Below are 17,736 nucleotides of genomic sequence, written 5' to 3'. Positions count from 1 at the left end.
GGATATCATGCTTGTATACGGCGGCATAAACTGTCTGTACCTTGAAAATAAAACTTACTTTGAACTTCAGCTCGAAGAATTATTGGTGTTGATAACGTTTAGTGTTAACGCGGTATTTAATAGAAAGCCTTTCGGTGACGTAACGCCTTCTGATAACCAGAACAGCTCTGCACTCACCAGGATCCACGTGTTACGCAAAGTGAACACAAAATATTGATTTTCCAAATAATAATGTACAAGCATGTAAGTTCAACTTCCAGAAGAATTGCTGACGATGGGGAACAGGAACAAAACTTCAATGGCCCTGTCAATTCTGTTCAATGCGTTTGTGGAAAAATCATTACAAAAACCTTACAGGCAGGAAATAAATATAACCACCTTGCCATGTAAATATTGTTATAGTTAATATTTTATTATATTTAATTAGGTATTTGCATATTTTAGCGATGTGCCAAGAAGACGATTTATTCTAATCACGGTAATGGTTCTCAGACGTGAAATAACGCCGGGCTTATTTGGAAATATTAAAACAGGGTGAATAGTGTCTCTGGGCAATGCTCTCCTCCCTGTAACGTGCAGAATAGTTTCTGCACAGTGACCTGTGCCCCATATTTGTAATTATTGCCTTCATGAGAAATTCGAACTAACCTGCAAACATCAGCATTTTTAAATTTATGTTTTGTGCATGCAGTGTTCTGGTCTCATTATTCACCGCCGTCTTCAGACTTGTTTCCAACACGGCTGTGTATGTAGACAAACTAAGATGATTAAACGCTACTTAACGTGCATTTTGCTTCGGCCCAGCACTTTGATCCGAAAGAGATTCTCTGTCTTTTAATTATTGGAAACATAAGTTTTTTAAAAATATATATCATTCAGGGGATAACTATATTCAATTGTTACAGCAATTAAATACAGTTTACATTCTGAAATTGCTTCTCAACAGTCAATAATCGTAAATATTTATCAATTGATGTTAACATGTAGGAAGAATGTACAAAACAGCACTTTTTTCACCTGGAATCATCTCTGACCGCTCACCATCTAATCGACAACGCATTTTAAAGATGTTTTCTGTTATGACTATACACCATATTGTTCCTTTGTACCAATCAAGTTCATCTCAAAATTACTTTGTTATCAAAGTACGTATATGTTACCTTGAGAATAATTTTCTTGCAGGAAAAAGGAACATAGAACATAGAATATTAAAAACAGGAGAAGATCGGCAGGTGCTGGAAATCTAGAGCAACACACACAAAATGCCAGGCAGCGCCTTTGGAACTGAGTGAACAGTCGATGTTTCGGGCCAAGCCCCTGCTTCAGGAGTGTTGGAATATTACAGCACAGTACAGGCCCTATGGCCCACAATGTAGTTGCGAAACAGCATGGGGGCGGCGGCACGGCAGCGATTAGCTAGTACTGCGCCAGCGACCGGGTTCAAATCCCGCCGCTGTCTGTGAGGAGTTTGCATGTTCTCCCCGTGACCGCGTACGTTTCCTTCGGAGCTCCGGATTCCTCCCACATTCCAAAGATGTACGGGTTAGTAAGTTAATTGGATACATGGGTGTAATTGGGCCGAATGGCCTGTTACCGCGCTGTATCTCTAAATCAACAAGGGATACAATAGTATATTACGAGAAACATAAAGACCAACAAACAACCAATGTGCAAAAGGATACAAACTACAAATAAAATATAATATCCGTCTCAGCACTCACAGAATGCTGGAGGGACTCAGCAGGTCAGGCAGCGTCTGTGGAAATGAATAAACAGTCGACATTTCGGGCCGAGACCCTTCATCGGCACTGGAAAGGAAGGGGAAGGGGGAGGGGGGGGGAGGATACAATGCTGAAAACATGAGTTGTGAAGAACCCTTGAAAGTGAGTCTGCGGGTTGTGGAACCAGTTCAGTGTGGAAGTGAGTGAAGTTCCCCACACTGGTCCAGGAGTCCAATGGTCGTAGGATAATAAGTGTTCCTGAACCTGGTGATGTGGAACCCAAGGCTCCTGTACCTCCTGCCTGATGGTGATAGTGAGAAGGGAGCATGCCCTGGATGCTGAGGGTCTTTGATGACTTCTTATTTTCATCGTTGTAAACAAGAACGCACTGTAATAACTGAAATGTATTTTCGCAGATTACCCATACTAGAATAAAAAGGTGAAAACCATCTGACATCGATGGATTCTCGGGCATGACAGGTCTTCCGCCCAGGCATGGTGAAGATATTGGATGGTTAAGTAAGGCTTAGCGCTGGACAAGCAAACCACCCAGTAAATTACATCCTTAATTTTCTGTTGATGTTCCTTTACCAGGTTATCGATTGAGGAAATCAAACACTCTCTTCCCCTTTGGTCTTCATCTTTTTATTCCACTGTCCTTGTTGTGTGGGGTTTTCTTTAAATGGGGTTCTTTGTTTCTTGGCTGCCTGCGGTGTGGGGGGGGGGGGACGAATCTCAGGGTTGTAACGGCATACATACTCCGATAATAAATGTACTTGAAGTTTGAAGTGTACACGACTCTAGACCAATATCCCGAATATTCGAATTTTTTTCACAAGCGTTTCAACCATCGCAACCATAAATGCAGTAATCATTCTACTGCAAAGCAATACATACAAACTGCGGGTCAGACAGCATCTATGAAATGGATAAAACAGTCGACTCGGAAGGGGGGGGCGGCGGAAAGTGAAAGGCTGGTGGGAAGAGGTGAAAGGTCAGAGTGGGAAATAGAAGAGGGGAGAAGAGAGAAAAGATCTATTTCTCACTTATTTTTGAAAAGCTTTTAAAACGTGCCAATTTCTAGGAAACGTATAGGGTGTAGAAGTAAAACTAACTTCATACAGAATAACTGTATTACTATTAACTTTATTAACCAATAAAGTTATTTATTTTTATTTACTTTATTAATGTACTCATGTCACTCATATAACTTGAACTTTGCCTCTGGAGCTGTTGGTTAGGAATATTGTCCATGGACCTATAATGTAACAAGTATTCAGGCCAGACATACTACAGAAGAAATGCACGGAGAATATAAGGGTGAGGGGACCCGCCACTCTTCATTTAAAGAATATATGATGGGCACCTTCCAATTTGCAGTGTTTATAATATTTTTGTATTAACTGCAGACGCTGAATTTGCAGCTGGATGGCAATGAATTTAAGATCATCGATCAGGCTAAACTATTCTGTGCGTTCGCTGTTAGGACAAACCAATAGTCGAGCCGCTGTCACTGTACTGCCGCACCGAAACTGGCTTTCTGACCCTTCCTCCATGCCGATCTATTACTCTGCCATGTCCCACCGGGACCATAGCCCTCTATACCCCTCCCTCCCAAGTACCGATCCAAACTGCTCTTAAATGTTGAAATCAAACCCGCTCCCACCACTTCCACTGGCAGCTCGTTCACTATTCTGAATGAAGAAGTTTCCTCTCAAGTTCATCTTTCACCCTTAACCCATGACCTCTAGTTGTAGTCTCACCCAACCTCAGGGGTAAAAGCCGGCCTGCATTTTTATTCTTTAATCCTCAATAATTGGAAAAAAACACCGAATAATTACTCAAAGACAGGGCAACTGATGACCACATGAGTTAAGTTTATCCTAAAAGGCCAATAATTATTAAGTGAACTCTGTTTCTAACGGTCATACTTGGACAATTGGTCACCTCCCAACAATTATGTCGAAAAATTGGGGTTGCTCTTTGGACAATTCATTTTTCATAAAATTATTGATGAGAATTGGTTTGGAATGGTAGAATATGATTTGAGCATTCAGGATCAGTTTATTATCACTGACGGGCTGTGTCGTGAAATTTGTTGTTTTGCGACAGCTGTGCGGTACATTACATTTTAAAAATACTATAAATTAGAAAATAAAGAAACACCGCAAAAGAGATTAGGTGAGGTTTTGTTCGTGGTTCATAGTCAAACGGAAATCTGAGAGCGGAGGGGAAGAAGTTGTTGCTGATATTTAATTTTGTTTAAAAACTGTTACTAAAATGTGAAGTGAAATATAAAACCTCGTTTCACTGTTCAAGTGTTCAGATTAAACATTTCCTCTTCCGAACAACAACCATCTTACAGTCAAATTAACTGATCCAGGTCTGGGACGAGGGACGAAGGAATTGAAGAATGAGCGCAGAGATCCTAGGATTATGGCAGAGGTAAAAGCTGAGCCCAAGGAAGGTTTTGAACACCACACGAAGTTCTTTAATTACACCATATCAGGCTACATTTGTTTCCAAAGAATCAGCGTTTGTACAATCAATGGTCACCCCTGCTAATCATTAATAATATGGTGAGAGGGCAGACAAGGGTTACCAAGAAAATATCTGCAATCCTCGAGGTTTGGGCAGTCGTTTTGATGACCTAACAGGATAGAGTAGAACAGGGTCAACTTTCTGAACTCTACCAACCAAGTGTCAACTTATAGTATACACGGTACAAAGGCCAATTCAGTATAAACGAGGGTTCGTGAGGGATATTAATGCAATTCGTCAAATAGTTGGCATTAAGAATAAAATGTTTTCCTAAACAAGTATGTTTTCTGAAGTATCGATTTCAGTATTGAAATGTTTAAAAGAGAAACACTGATCGATTTTTACGAACAGCTTCTTCCCTCCGCCATCAGATTTCTGAACGGCCCATGGAACACTACCTCATTGTTTACTCTATTTTTGTACTACTCTTTCTTTATATATTTTCTATTGTATGTTATGTATTACACTGTACTGCTGCCACAAAACAACACATTTCACGGCATGGTGGAGATAATAAACCTAACACTGATTCTAGTAACATGATTCGGCAGTCAACCAGAGGGGATAAATTCACTCACCTTCACCCACCGCATCACTGAACTGTTCCCACAACCTAGCACTCTTCCTGATCCAGGTCTGGGACGACCCGAGGAAGCACTCTTTCTCTTATGTTCTCGACATTTATTGTTTTATTTATATCTTTTCTCAACTCAAGCTGGTAGGACCCGAGGTACGGGCATAGCCAAACACACTCATCTCTCAATTGTTAGGAACTTTCGGACTATTGTAGTGGTGTTCAGCATTGTGGCTTTCTGGAGATTTACATAGATATTACTGTGTAGGTTTAATTGTATAGTGCCTTTGGGACGATATCAGTTGTAGATATTACTCGGGGTTTATTACTATTATTATTTTTTTTTTGCATTTGCAAGTTTGTTGTCTTTTGCACGCAGGTTGTCCGTCATGTTGGGTGCGCTCTTTCGTTGTGTTTCTTCTATTAACTGTCAGTGCCCGCAAGAAAATGTACCCCAAGGTTATAAATGTACTTTGATAATCAATTTACTCTGAACTGTTTTAATTGTTTATAGGAGGCTAGAAAACAAGCCTACTCCGCCAAGTTTGGAAGTACCCCAGTGACATATGTGCACTGAAGGTTTATGAAGTGAAGAATTGTTTTTGTCACTATTGGTAATCTAATCTGTTGGCTTTCGCACACTTGGCTGTTGATATTGAGGATCAGCTCGCTCATAGCCGTGGGAGTTTGTACCAGTAACCGAGCATGAAGGCCATTTCCGCAGAGCAACCATTGTGTTCAGAGTTTGGTGCCACAGTGAATTAATCAACGGCGGAGATAAAGCCAGGGCACGAGAGAGAGAGAGAGAGAGAGAGCGAGAGCAAACGTCAAAGAACAAATAGAACAGAGTGCCCGAGGTTTGAACCAGTCAGCAACCAACAACTGGAGTAAGCTGGTGTTAGCAAATCATATGCCTGAAATCAGCTCGTACCAAGTAAACTGAGATCGGACGGGTCACTTCCAACCTCTGGAAAGCAATGGTTGTTCAGGAGCACCTGGTACAGTAGACTCTTCAGTTTTTTTCCCCCCGATGAAGTTGCGTTCAGCTAGTTTGATATTTTGAAAACACCCTTGAGTTCCGGATTTAAATACCCGTGCTAACTTTTGAAATCCATTCATTTAATGGGAGCTTTACCAATCGATTAAATTTCATCTGATGAACCGATGTGTATTTAGTTGCGATAAGTATGTCGAAATGTAAATACGAGTACGTTTTAAATTTATTCTGATATATTAGACCATAAAACGTAGGAGCAGAATTAGGCCATTTGGCCCATCGAGTCTGCTCCGACATTGGCTGATCCCTCTCCAACTCCATTTTCCTGTTCTCTCCGCGTAACTTTTAACGTTCTTATGAATCAAGAACCCATCAGCCTCCGTGGTAAATATGACTTGGCCTCCACAGCCGTCTGTAGCAATGAATTCCACAGATTCACCACCCTCTGGCTAAAGAAATACCTCCTTGTCTCTGTTCCAAATGGATGTCCTTTTATTGTGAGGCTCTGTCCTCTGATCCTAGACCCCTCACTATAGAAAACACCCTCTAGGCCTTTCAATATTCCTTAGGTTTCGGTGAGGTAACTCCCCACCCCCATTCTTCTAATCTCCAGTGAGTACAGTACAGGCCAAAAGCCATCAAACACTCCTGACAGGTTAACCCTTTCGTTCCCACGATCATTCTCGTGCGTTTCCTCTGGACCCTCTCCAATGCCAGCACATCCTTTCTTAGATAAGGCGCCGAATGTTTTCAGTTATTTCTCGATAACATAGTGGGAGTTTTGTGATGAAACGACAATTAGTTACTTGTAAACATGGTTTCATCAGAATAATGGAGGGGTTTTGTAGGATTGATCTTGGAAGATCTGCACAGCACCGTGGGTCAAGGGCCTGTAATGTTCTATGTTCTGAATTCTGATTAGGAGTAATAATGTAACTGGATACCACAAAGGAAGGTAATCAAATCCAGATGTAGTTTACCGACCCTTAGGGGAGCGCAGTCCAGCTGTGCGGTGGAAACGTCACCCAGTGACAACATTAAACAGCTTATTCGTTTTTAATGACCTGCGGGTCAGTCCTAAATAATCCCAAGGGCTCGGGAAACGCGTCAAGTTCAACTTGATAAAGTGAAAGCGGTGATGTTCGCCATTGAAAGGATGAAGCCTCCACCTCTCAGTAGTCTCGTTCGGCGGTAGCTCTAAATAATCACCTCCCCCATGCAGAGCCCCAAACAGAGCTTCCAGCTGAGGCAACACTTCACCTGCGGATCTGCCGAGTGTCCGGTGCTCCCGAGGCGGCCTCCTCCGCGTTGGTGAGACCCGTCGCAAAACCGAGGGGCCTCTTCGTCGAGCACCCTCGCTCCATCCACCAAAAGCGAAACTTCCCCAGGGCAAGCATTCCACTTCCGATCCCGTACCCATCCCGACCTGTCCATCCATGGTCTCCTCTTGTGCCAGGATGAGGTCAGCGTCAGGGTGGAGGGTCAACACCCTATATTCCGCCTGGCTGCCCTCCAACCTGATGGCATGAATATCGAGTTCTCCTTTTGGTAAAAAAAAACCTCGCTACCCTTCCCTCTTCTTCTATTCCTCACTCTGGCCTCTTACATCTACTCACCTGCCTATCACCTCTTCCCTAGGTCCCCTCCTCCTTCCCTTTCTCCTCTGTCCACTCGCCTCTCCTAGCAGATTCCTTCCTACCCACCTGGCCCTACCTATCACCTACCAGTTTGTACTCCTTCCCTTCTTCTCCCCCCACCGTGGTTATTCTGGCTTCTAACCCCCCCCCCCCCCCACTTCCAGTCCCGGTGAAGGGTCTCGGCCCCAAAGGTTGTCCGTTTATTCATTTCCATACATGCTGCCTGACCTGCTGAGTTCCTCCAGCATTTTGTGCGTGTTCCTCTGGGCTTCCAGCTTCTGCAGAATTTGTGTTTATATAAATAATCGGATTTCCAATCCGAAAACGCACAGTAACACACTGCCTTCTCGTTACAAACCAAAGATGTACCGGTTGGTAGGTTAATTGGTCATTGTAAATTGTCACGTGATTAGGCTAGGGTCAAATTGGGGGATTGCTGGGCGCGCGGCTCAAAGCGCCGGAAGGGCCGGTTCCGCACTCTATCTGAATAAGTAAATAAAATTCTCCATTAGTTGCATACTGTACTATAATACTTCACATTAACCTGCAAATAGCAAGCCCGTTTCACGTTATTCATTTACAATTTAGTGACCTAGTTAGAGTCCAACGTAAGCTTATTATCAAAGTACGTATATATCACCATATACAAACCTGAGATTCATTTTCTTGCGGGCATTCGCAGTAAATACACAGAAATACAATAGAATTAATGAAAATTACGCACAAAGACTTACAAATACTGCACCGGGGAATTTTACTGAGATCAGATGGCATTCAGGGAGAGGAATAAACTGTCGGCGTTTCGGGCAGAGACTTGATCCAAAACGTCAAGAGGAATCCAAATTCCTCTCCAGAGATGCTGCCTGTTCTGAGCTCCTCCAGCATTTTGTGTGCTTTGCTCTGGATTTCCAGCACCCGCAGAATCCCTTGCGTTCATGTTTAGACCTTTGTTAATTTTGAATATTAATAAAGCTTAAGGGATTAGAACATACAACGGGATGGAACAGAACGGTGCAACAGGATTTACCCTTTCCCTTTCCCTCACCTGCCCGCCACCTCCCCCTGGTGCTCCTCCTCCTCCCCTTTCTCCCATGGTCCACTCTCCTCTTACAGTTGAACAAAGGGGACCATGGAGCCCTGAGGGAGGAACTAACCAAAGTTGACTGGAAGGATACCCTAGCAGGGATGACAGTGGAACAACAATGGAGGTATTTCTGGGAATAATACAGAAGGTGCAGGATCAGTTCATTCCAAAGAGGAAGAAAGATTCTAAGGCGAATAGGGGCGACTGTGGCTGACAAGAGAAGTCAAGGACAGTATAAAAATAAAAGAGAAGTATAACATAGCAAAGATGAACGGGAAGCCAGAGGATTGGGAAACTTTTAAAGAGCAACAGAAGATAACTAAAAAGGCAATACGGGGAGAAAAGATGAGGTACGAAGGTAAGCTAGCCAAGAACATAAAGGAGGATAGTAAAAGCTTATTTATTTAGGTATGTGAAGCGGAAAAAAATAGTTAAGACCAAAGTTGGGCCCTTGAAAGCAGAAATGGATGAATTTATTATGGGGAACAAGGAAATGGCAGACGAGTTGAACAGGTACTTTGGATCTGTCTTCACTAGGGAAGACACAGACAATCTCCCAGATGTAATAGTGGCCAGAGGGCCTAGGGTAATGGAGGAACTGAAGGAAATTCACATTGGGCAGAAAATGGTGTTGGATAGACTGATGGGACTGAAGGCTGATAAATCCCCGGGACCTGATGGTCTGCATCCCAGGGTACTTAAGGAGGTGGCTCTAGAAATCATGGATGCATTGATAATCATTTTCCAATGTTCTATAGATTCAGGATCAGTTCTTGAGGGTTGGAGGGTAGCTAATGTTATCCCACTTTTTAAGAAAGGAGGGAGAGAGAAAACAGGGAATTATAGACCAGTTAGCCTGACAGCAGTGGTGGGGAAGATGCTGGAGTCAATTATAAAAGATGAAATAGTGGCACATTTGGATAGCAGTAACAGGATCGGTCCGAGTCAGCATGGATTTATGAAGGGGAAATCATGCTTGACTAATCTTCTGGAATTTTTTGAGGATGTAACTATGAAAATGGACAAGGGAGAGCCAGTGCATGTAGTGTACCTGGACTTCCAGAAAGCCTCTGATAAGGTCCCACATAGGAGATTAGTGGGCAAAATTAGAGCACATGGTATTGGGGGTAGGGTACTAACATGGATAGAAAATTGGTTGGCAAACAGGAAACAAAGAGCAGGGATTAACGGGTCCTTTTCAGAATGGCAGGCAGTGACTAGTGGGGTACTGCAAGGCTCGGTGCTGGGACCGCAGCTATTTACAATGTACATTAATGATTTAGATGAAGGGATTAAAAGTGACATTAGCAAATTTGCAGATGACACAAAGTTGGGTGGCAGTGTGAAATGTCAGGAGGATGTTAGGAGAATGCAGGGTGACTTGGACAGGTTGGGTGAGTGGGCAGATGCAGTTTAATGTGGATAAATCTGAGGTTATCCACTTTGGTGGCATGATCAGGAAGGCAGATTACTATCTGAATGGTGTCAAGTTAGGAAAAGGGGAAGTACAACGAGATCTAGGTGTCCTTGTTCATCAGTCAATGAAAGCAAGCATGCAGGTACAGCAGGCAGTGAAGAAAGTTGGCCTTCATTACAAGAGGAGTTGAGTATAGGAGTAAAGAGGTCCTTCTGCAGTTGTACAGGGCCCTGGTGAGACCACACCTGGAGTATTGTGTTCAGTTTTGGTCTCCAAATTTGAGGAAGGACATTCTTGCTATTGAGGGAGTGCAGCATAGATTCACAAGGTTAATTCCCGGGATGGCGGGACTGTCATATGTTGAAAGATTGGAGCGACTGGGCTTGTATACACTGGAATTTAGAAGGATGAGAGGGGATCTGATTGAAACATATAAGATTATTAAGGGATTGTACATGCTAGAGGCAGGAAACGTGTTCCCGATGTTGGGGAGTCCAGAACCAGAGGCCACAGTTTAAGAATAAGGGGTAGGCCATTTAGAACGGAGTTGAGGAAAAACTTTTTCACCCAGAGAGTTGTGGATCTGTGGAATGCTCTGCCCCAGAAGGCAGTGGAGGCCAATTCTCTGGATGCTTTCAAGAGTTAGATAGAGCTCTTAAAGATAACAGAGTCAAGGGATATGGGGAGAAGGCAGGAACGGGGTACTGATTGTGGATGATCAGCCATGATCACAGTGAATGGTAGTGCTGGCTCGAAGGGCCGAATGACCTACTCCTGCACCTATTGTCTCTTATCAGATTCCTTCTTCTTCCACCCCTTACCTTTGCCACCTACCACCTCCCAGGTTCTTACTTCATCTCCCTCCCCCACCCACCCATCTCCCCTCACTTGGTCCTACCTGTCACCTTCCAGCTTGTACTCCTCCCCCCCCCCCACCTTATTCTGGCTTCTTCCCCCTTCCTCTCCAGTCCTGAGGAAGGACCTCAGCCCGAGACATCAGCTGTAGTTCTCTCCATAGATACTGCCTGGCTTGCTGAGTTCCTCCAGCATCTCGTGTGTATTGTTCTGGAATTCTAGTGTGTCTTACTAAGGTCACTGATAATGCCCGTACTGTTTTCTCTTTGCGCCGTTGCAATTGACTTGTACATAACGATCTGACAGCTGCTAGAGTTCATCGCATAGGCAACAATGGAGATGATCACAGAGTCCTAACACTAACGGTTTATTTTGTGTGGTAAGCCAACTGGCTAAAAAAAAGCTCCCTTAGCCTCATCGCGTCTGATTGTCCCGTTTCCTACGTCGCTGTAACTCAATGGAAACTCCAAACGCTAAGTGTATGCATTATAAAGAAAACTTAAAAAACACGTAAAACGCTTATTGGGCTCCAATAATTGCAGTACATCAAAAGAAAACATCGCGATTTAAGACATTCCCGTAAACATCCACTTGGTTGGTTTCGGATCAGCGCTCAGAACCGCACGTGAAATGCTCCCTACAAGAAAACACAAGAGATTCTGTAGATGGTGGAAATCCAGAGACACACACGCACACGCACACGCACACATGCACACACACGCGCGCGCACACACGGACATACACGCGCACTCACACAGAGAGACGCGCGCGCGCACAGATACCCACTCACAATGCTGCATCTGCGGAAAGAAGAATGAGGGGGGATCTCATTGAGACAAGGATGTAACGCTAGGCTTTACAAGGATTTGCTCAGACCGCACATGGAGTATTGTGAGCAGTTTTGGGCCCCTTATCTAAGAAAAGATTGGAGAGGGTCCAGAGCAGGTTTACATAAATGATCACAGGAATGAAAGGGTTAATATATGAGGAGTGTTTGATGGCTCTGGGTCTGTACTCACTGGAGTTTAGAAGAATGAAGTGGAGGGGGGTTGTTTGGGATCCCTTTGAAATTATGGAATATTTAAAGGCCTAAATAGAGTGGATGTGGATAGGATGTTGCCTATAATTGGTGAGTCTAGAACCAGAGAGTACTGCTTCAGAATAGAGGGATGTCCATTTAGAATGGAGATGAGGAATCGCTTTAGTCAGAGGGTGTGAATCTGTGGAATTAATTTCCATCGACGACTGTGCAGGCCAAGTCACTGGGTACACAATGTCTATAAAAAGTATTCATGCCCTTAGAAGTTTTCATGTTTTATTGTTTTACAACATTGAATCACAGTGGATTTCATCTGGCTTTTTTTGACACTGAACAACAGGAAAAAGACTCTTTCATGTCAAAGTGAAAACAGAGCTCTACAAAGTGATCTAAATTAATTAATTAAAATAATTAATCCTGCATTATTTCTGTGTGTTACTACAAAGGGCTTTTTGTGAGTTCCAATTCTAATGCTCTGGAGAGCTCGGAAAATGGCCACTCTGTGACTCATTTGTTGTAGCATGTACTACTCATTACATTTGGACTCTGGGAGGGGTATTTCAGAAGTGAATCAGCCAAATATACCAGCAAAACTGAACAAGGAGTGTGCAACGTGATAGTTAGCAAGATGAAAGGTGAGAAATAAAGTGAAAAGTAAAATGGAAGAAAATTGTAAGCATTTATTAAGGCACCTAAATATTGTTCGAAGTAAGTTTATTATCAAAGTATGTATGTATCATATATACCACCATGAGCCTGACAAGCAACCAGTGTGCAAAAGAAGATAAACTGTGCAAATACAAAAAATATATAATAACAATAAATAAATCAATTATACTGAGAACACGAATCATAGAGCCCTTTAACGTGAGTCTGTAGGTTATGGGATCAGTTCAGTTTTGGGGCGAGTGAAATTATCCACAATGGTTCCGGAGCCTGATGACTGTTCCTGACCAGGTGGTGTGGAACCCAAGGCTCCTGTAGCTCATGCCCCATGGCAACAGTGAGAAGATGCTCTATACAAAACCCAAGGGAATGCAAACCCTGAAAAAAGATTTTTCTCTTTGTTTTCTGTTTTTTTTTTGTACAAGAGTTTGCAGGAGACTGGGGGGAATGGAAAACATACCTTTGTGATTAAGATATGGAGTATCTATTATCATTTCCATCATCAATAATTTGTATATATATTCTCACAAAATATCAAAAGCTATTACCGAGAAATATCCATCACTGCATACAGAGCTTCATCTTAACATATGAGGAGCATTTCATGGCTTTGAGCCTGTAGTCACTGAAGTTTAGAAGAATGAGGGGGGGATCTCATTGAAACCTGGCAAGAATTGAAAGGCCTAGATAGAGTGGATGTGGAGACGATGTTCCCTATGTGGGAGGAGTCCAGGACCAGAGGGCACAGTTTCAAAATTGAGGGGTGTCCATTTAGAACAGAGAGGAGGAGTTATTTCTTTAGCCAGAAGGTGAAGAATCTGTGGAATTCATTGCCACAGACAGCTCTGCATGTCAAGACATTGAGAATATTTAAAACAGAGGTTGATAGGTCCTTGACTAATTGGGGCATCAAAGGTCATGGGGAAAAGGAGAATGGGGTTGAAAAGGTTAATAAATCAGCTATTATGGAATGATGGAGCAGACTTGATGGGCTGAATGGCCCAATTCTACTTCTACATCTAACTGTACAGTAGGTCTGATAGGTTTTTGCGTTCTTTAAACAAAATACACTATTAGGCGCCTTGCCTGGATTTGAAATGTGATTTCTTTCCACAGTCAGACAAAGCGTTCTATTGTTTGTTTTTGTACACTAAACAGTCTAGGCTTCACTGGTTTGTTCCATACTACTGATTGTGAATGAGAGCTATTACCTGCGAGGTAGTTGTGCTGACATGATGTGTTGATAAGTATGTGTGCAGATCACTTCTGCAGGAAGATTACACGTCAACAAGTAGTGATCCCAATCAACTTGCAGTGCTACTTTAATGCTAATGCTGTAATTTTATAAGATCAAAAGATGAGAAGAGGCATTGATCGAATGGGCAGCCAGTACCTTTTTACCCTAGAACGAAGTGGCTAACACAAGAGGGTGGGTCTCACCTACCACCTGCCAAGCTTGTTCTCCTTCCCCTCCCACACTTTGTAATTCTGACTTCTTCTCCCTTCCTTTTCAGTCCTGATGAGGGGTATCAGCACGAAACCACGACTGTTCATTCCTCTCCACAGACCTATTGAGCCCCTCCACCATTTGGTGTGTGTTCCTTTGGATTTCCAGCATCTGCAGAATCTCTTCTGTTTATAATGTTAAGCTGATGGGAAGTACAGGCAGCATGTCAAAGGCAGGTTCTTTTTTACAGGGAGTGATGGGTGTGAACCATGGAACAGGCTGTCAGGGTGGCAGTAGAGGCAGATACACTAGAGACATTTAAGAGACTCTTAGTCACATGGATGATAGAACAATGGAGGGTGATGTGGGAAGGAAGAGTTAAATTGATCTTGGAGTAGATTAAAAGGTTAGCACCACATCGTGGACCGAAGGGCCTGTACTGTGCAATTTAGGATTCTAAATGCCGTCCTCTGCACATGTGATGTGCAAAAAATACATTGGATGGAATTAATGTAGCTGGACGAGATGGTGTCCACCATTAAGGATCCCTACCACCAGGATGCGCCCTTTTCTGTGATGTGATGGTGTGAGTGAAAATAAGTGAAACTGTTTGGAAGGCCTGTGTCTAGAATCCTTAATTTTATGAGCTATAAACCAGTAGAGCATTGTTTTGATTGACCAAGCTAGTGATTCTTTTACCGTTGGGGTGTGTAAATGGTGAACTCCCAAGAACTGCGGAAAGAGTGCACAATGCTGGAGAAACTCGACCAGGGACAGAACAAGGAGGAGTGACTAACCGGGCAAAGAGACAGGGTTAGCAGCAGTATTAGCATTGTCAACCTGTTCTGTTACACTAATACATAAGACCATAAGACAAAGGAGCAGAAGTCGGCCATTCAGCCCATCGAGTCTGCTCCGCCATTTCATCATGAGCTGATCCAATCTCCCCTTCAGTCCCATTCCTCCGTCTTCTCACCATAACCTTTGATGTCCTGACTACTCAGATACTTATCTATCTCTGCCTTAAATATACCCAATGACTTGGCCTCCACAGCCGCTCATGGCAACAAATTTCACAGATTCACCACCCTCTGGCTAAAAAAATGTTTTCGCATCTCTGTTCTGAATGGGCACCCTGCAATCCTCAAGTCATGTCCTCTCGTACTAGACTCCCCCACCATGGGAAACAACTTTGCCACATCCACTATGTCCATGCCTTTCAACGTTCGAATTGTTTCTATGAGGTCCCCCCTCATTCTTCTAAACTCCAAGGAGTACAGTCCAAGAGCAGTCAAACGTTCCTCATATGTTAACCCTCTCATTCCCGGAATCATTCTAGTGAATCTTCTCTGTACCCTCTCCAATGTCAGCGCATCCTTTCTTAAATAAGGAGCCCAAAACTGCACACAGTATTCCAAGTGAGGTCTTACCAGTGCCTTATAGAGCCTCAACATCACATCCCTGCTCCTATACTCTATTCCTCTAGAAATGAATGCCAACATTGCATTCACCTTCTTCACCACCGACTCAACCTGGAGGTTAACCTTAAGGATATCCTACACGAGGGCTCCAAAGTCCCGTTGCATCTCAGAACTTTGAATTCTCTCCCCATTTAAATAATAGTCTGCCCATTTATTTCTTCTACCAAAGTGCATGACCATACACTATCCAACATTGTAATTCATTTGTCACTTCTTTGCTCATTCCCCCAATCTATCCAAGTCTATCTGCAGTCTCTTTGTTTCCTCAGCACTACCAGCCCTTCCACCTATCTTTGTATCATCAGCAAACTCAGCCACAAAGCCATCTATTCCATAATCTAAATCGTTGATATACAACATAAAAAGAAGCGGCCCCAACACGGACCCCTGTGGAACACCACTGGTAACCGGCAGCCAACCAGAATGGGATCCCTTTATTCCCACTCTCCTGTTTCCTGCCAATCAACCAACACTCTATCCACGTATGTAACTTTCCTGTAATTCCATGGGCTCTTATCTTGTTTAGCAGCCTCATGTGCGGCACCTTGTCAAAGGCCTTCTGAAAATCCAAATACACAACATCCACTGCATCTCCCTTGTTTAGCCTATTTGTAATTTCCTCAAAAAATTGCACTAGGTTTGTCAGGCAGGATTTTCCTTTAAGGAAACCATGCTGAGTTCTGCCTATCTTGTCATATGCCTCCAGGTACTCTGTAACCTCATCCTTGATAATTGACTCCATCAACTTCCCAACCACCGATGTCAAGCTAACAGGTCTATAATTTTCTTTTTGTTTCCTTGCCCCCTTCTTAAATAGCAGAGTGACATTTGCAATCTTCCAGTCCTCCAGAACCAGGTCAGAATCTATCGACTTTTGAAAGATCATTGCTAATGGCTCCGCAATCTCCACTGCTACTTCCTTCAGAACACGAGGGTGCATTCCATCTGGTCCAGGAGATTTATCTACCCTTAGACTATTCAGCTTCCTGAATACTTTCTCTGTCATAATTGTGACTGCGCATATTTCTCTTCCCTGGCACCCTTGAATGTTTGGTATATTGCTGATGTCTTTCTCAGTGAAGACTGAAGCAAAATACTCATTCAGTTCCTCCGCCATCTCCTTATCTCCCATTACAATTTCTCCAGCATCATTTTCTATCGGTCCTATATCTACTCTCACCTGTTTTTTACTCATTATGTACTTGAAAAAGCCTTTAGTATCCTCTTTGATATTATTTGCTAGCTTCCTTTCATAGTTCATCTTTTCCCTCTTAATGACATTCTTAATTTCCTTTTGTAAGTTTTTTAAAATTTCCCAATCCAATTTCCCAATTTCCCAATCTGTCTTCCCACTAAGTTTTGCTTCCTTGTATGCCCTCTCCTTTGCTTTTACTTTGGCTTTGACTTCTCTTGTCAGCCACGGTTGCATCCTTTTTCCATTCGAAAATTTCTTCTTCTTTGGAATATATCTGTCTTGCATCTTCCTCACTTCTCACATAAACTCCAGCCACTGCTGCTCTGCCGTCCTTCCCGCTAGTGTCCCTTTCCAGTCAACCTTGGCCAGTTCCTCTCTCATGCCACTGTAATTTCCTTTACTCCACTGAAATACCGACACATCAGATTTCGGCTTCTCTTTCTCAAATTTCACAGTGAACTCAATCATGTTGTGATCACTGCCTCCTAAGGATTCCTTCACTTCCATCTCTCTAATCACCTCTGGTTCATTACACAATACCCAATCCAGCACAGCCCATCCCCTAGTGGGCTCAACAACAAGCTGTTCTAAAAAGCCATCTCGTAGACATTCTACAAATTCTCTCTCTCGAGATCGAGTGCCAACCTGATTTTCCCAATCCACTCGCATGTTAAAATCCCCCACAATTATCATAACACTGCCCTTCTGGCAAGCCTTTTCTATTTCCTGTTGTAATTTGTAGTCCACATCACTGCAGCTGTTAGGAGGCTTGCAGATAATTGCCATCAGGGTCCTTTTACCCCTGTGATTTCTTAGATCAACCCATAAAGATTCTGTACCTTCCGATCCTATATCAACTCTTACTAATTATTTAATATCATTTCTTACCATTAAAGCCACGCCACCCCCTCTACCTACCTGCCTATCCTTCCGATATACCATGTATCCTTGGACGTTCAGCTCCCAGAGACATGCATCCTTTAGCCACGTCTCAGTGATGGCCACATCACTGCCAATACCTGCCAATCTGTAACTGTACAACAAGATCATCCACCTTATTCCTTATGCTGTGTGCATTTAAG

General features: G+C 43.1%; 1 protein-coding gene across 2 annotated transcripts in view; it reads left to right on the top strand.

Annotated features, from left to right (window-relative positions):
* Window positions 1–5,645: 5,645 nt before the first annotated feature.
* The window catches only part of enpp2 (ectonucleotide pyrophosphatase/phosphodiesterase 2), a 174,160-nt gene continuing 162,069 nt past the window's right edge, over window positions 5,646–17,736 (top strand). Inside the window, exon 1 of one of the 2 annotated variants that reach the window (XM_073028615.1) lies at window positions 5,646–5,834. In XM_073028615.1, coding sequence (XP_072884716.1) covers window positions 5,814–5,834 — 21 coding nt within the window. In that variant the 5' untranslated portion in view covers window positions 5,646–5,813. The remainder of the gene's footprint in view (window positions 5,835–17,736) is intronic. The other variant, XM_073028813.1, reaches the window with a different exon arrangement.

Source organism: Hemitrygon akajei, chromosome 1 (genome assembly GCF_048418815.1).
Source record: "Hemitrygon akajei chromosome 1, sHemAka1.3, whole genome shotgun sequence".
Taxonomy (NCBI): Eukaryota; Metazoa; Chordata; class Chondrichthyes; order Myliobatiformes; family Dasyatidae; genus Hemitrygon; species Hemitrygon akajei.
The sequence above is the reverse complement of the archived record's forward strand: the minus strand, read 5'-3'. Positions and strand labels throughout refer to the sequence as shown.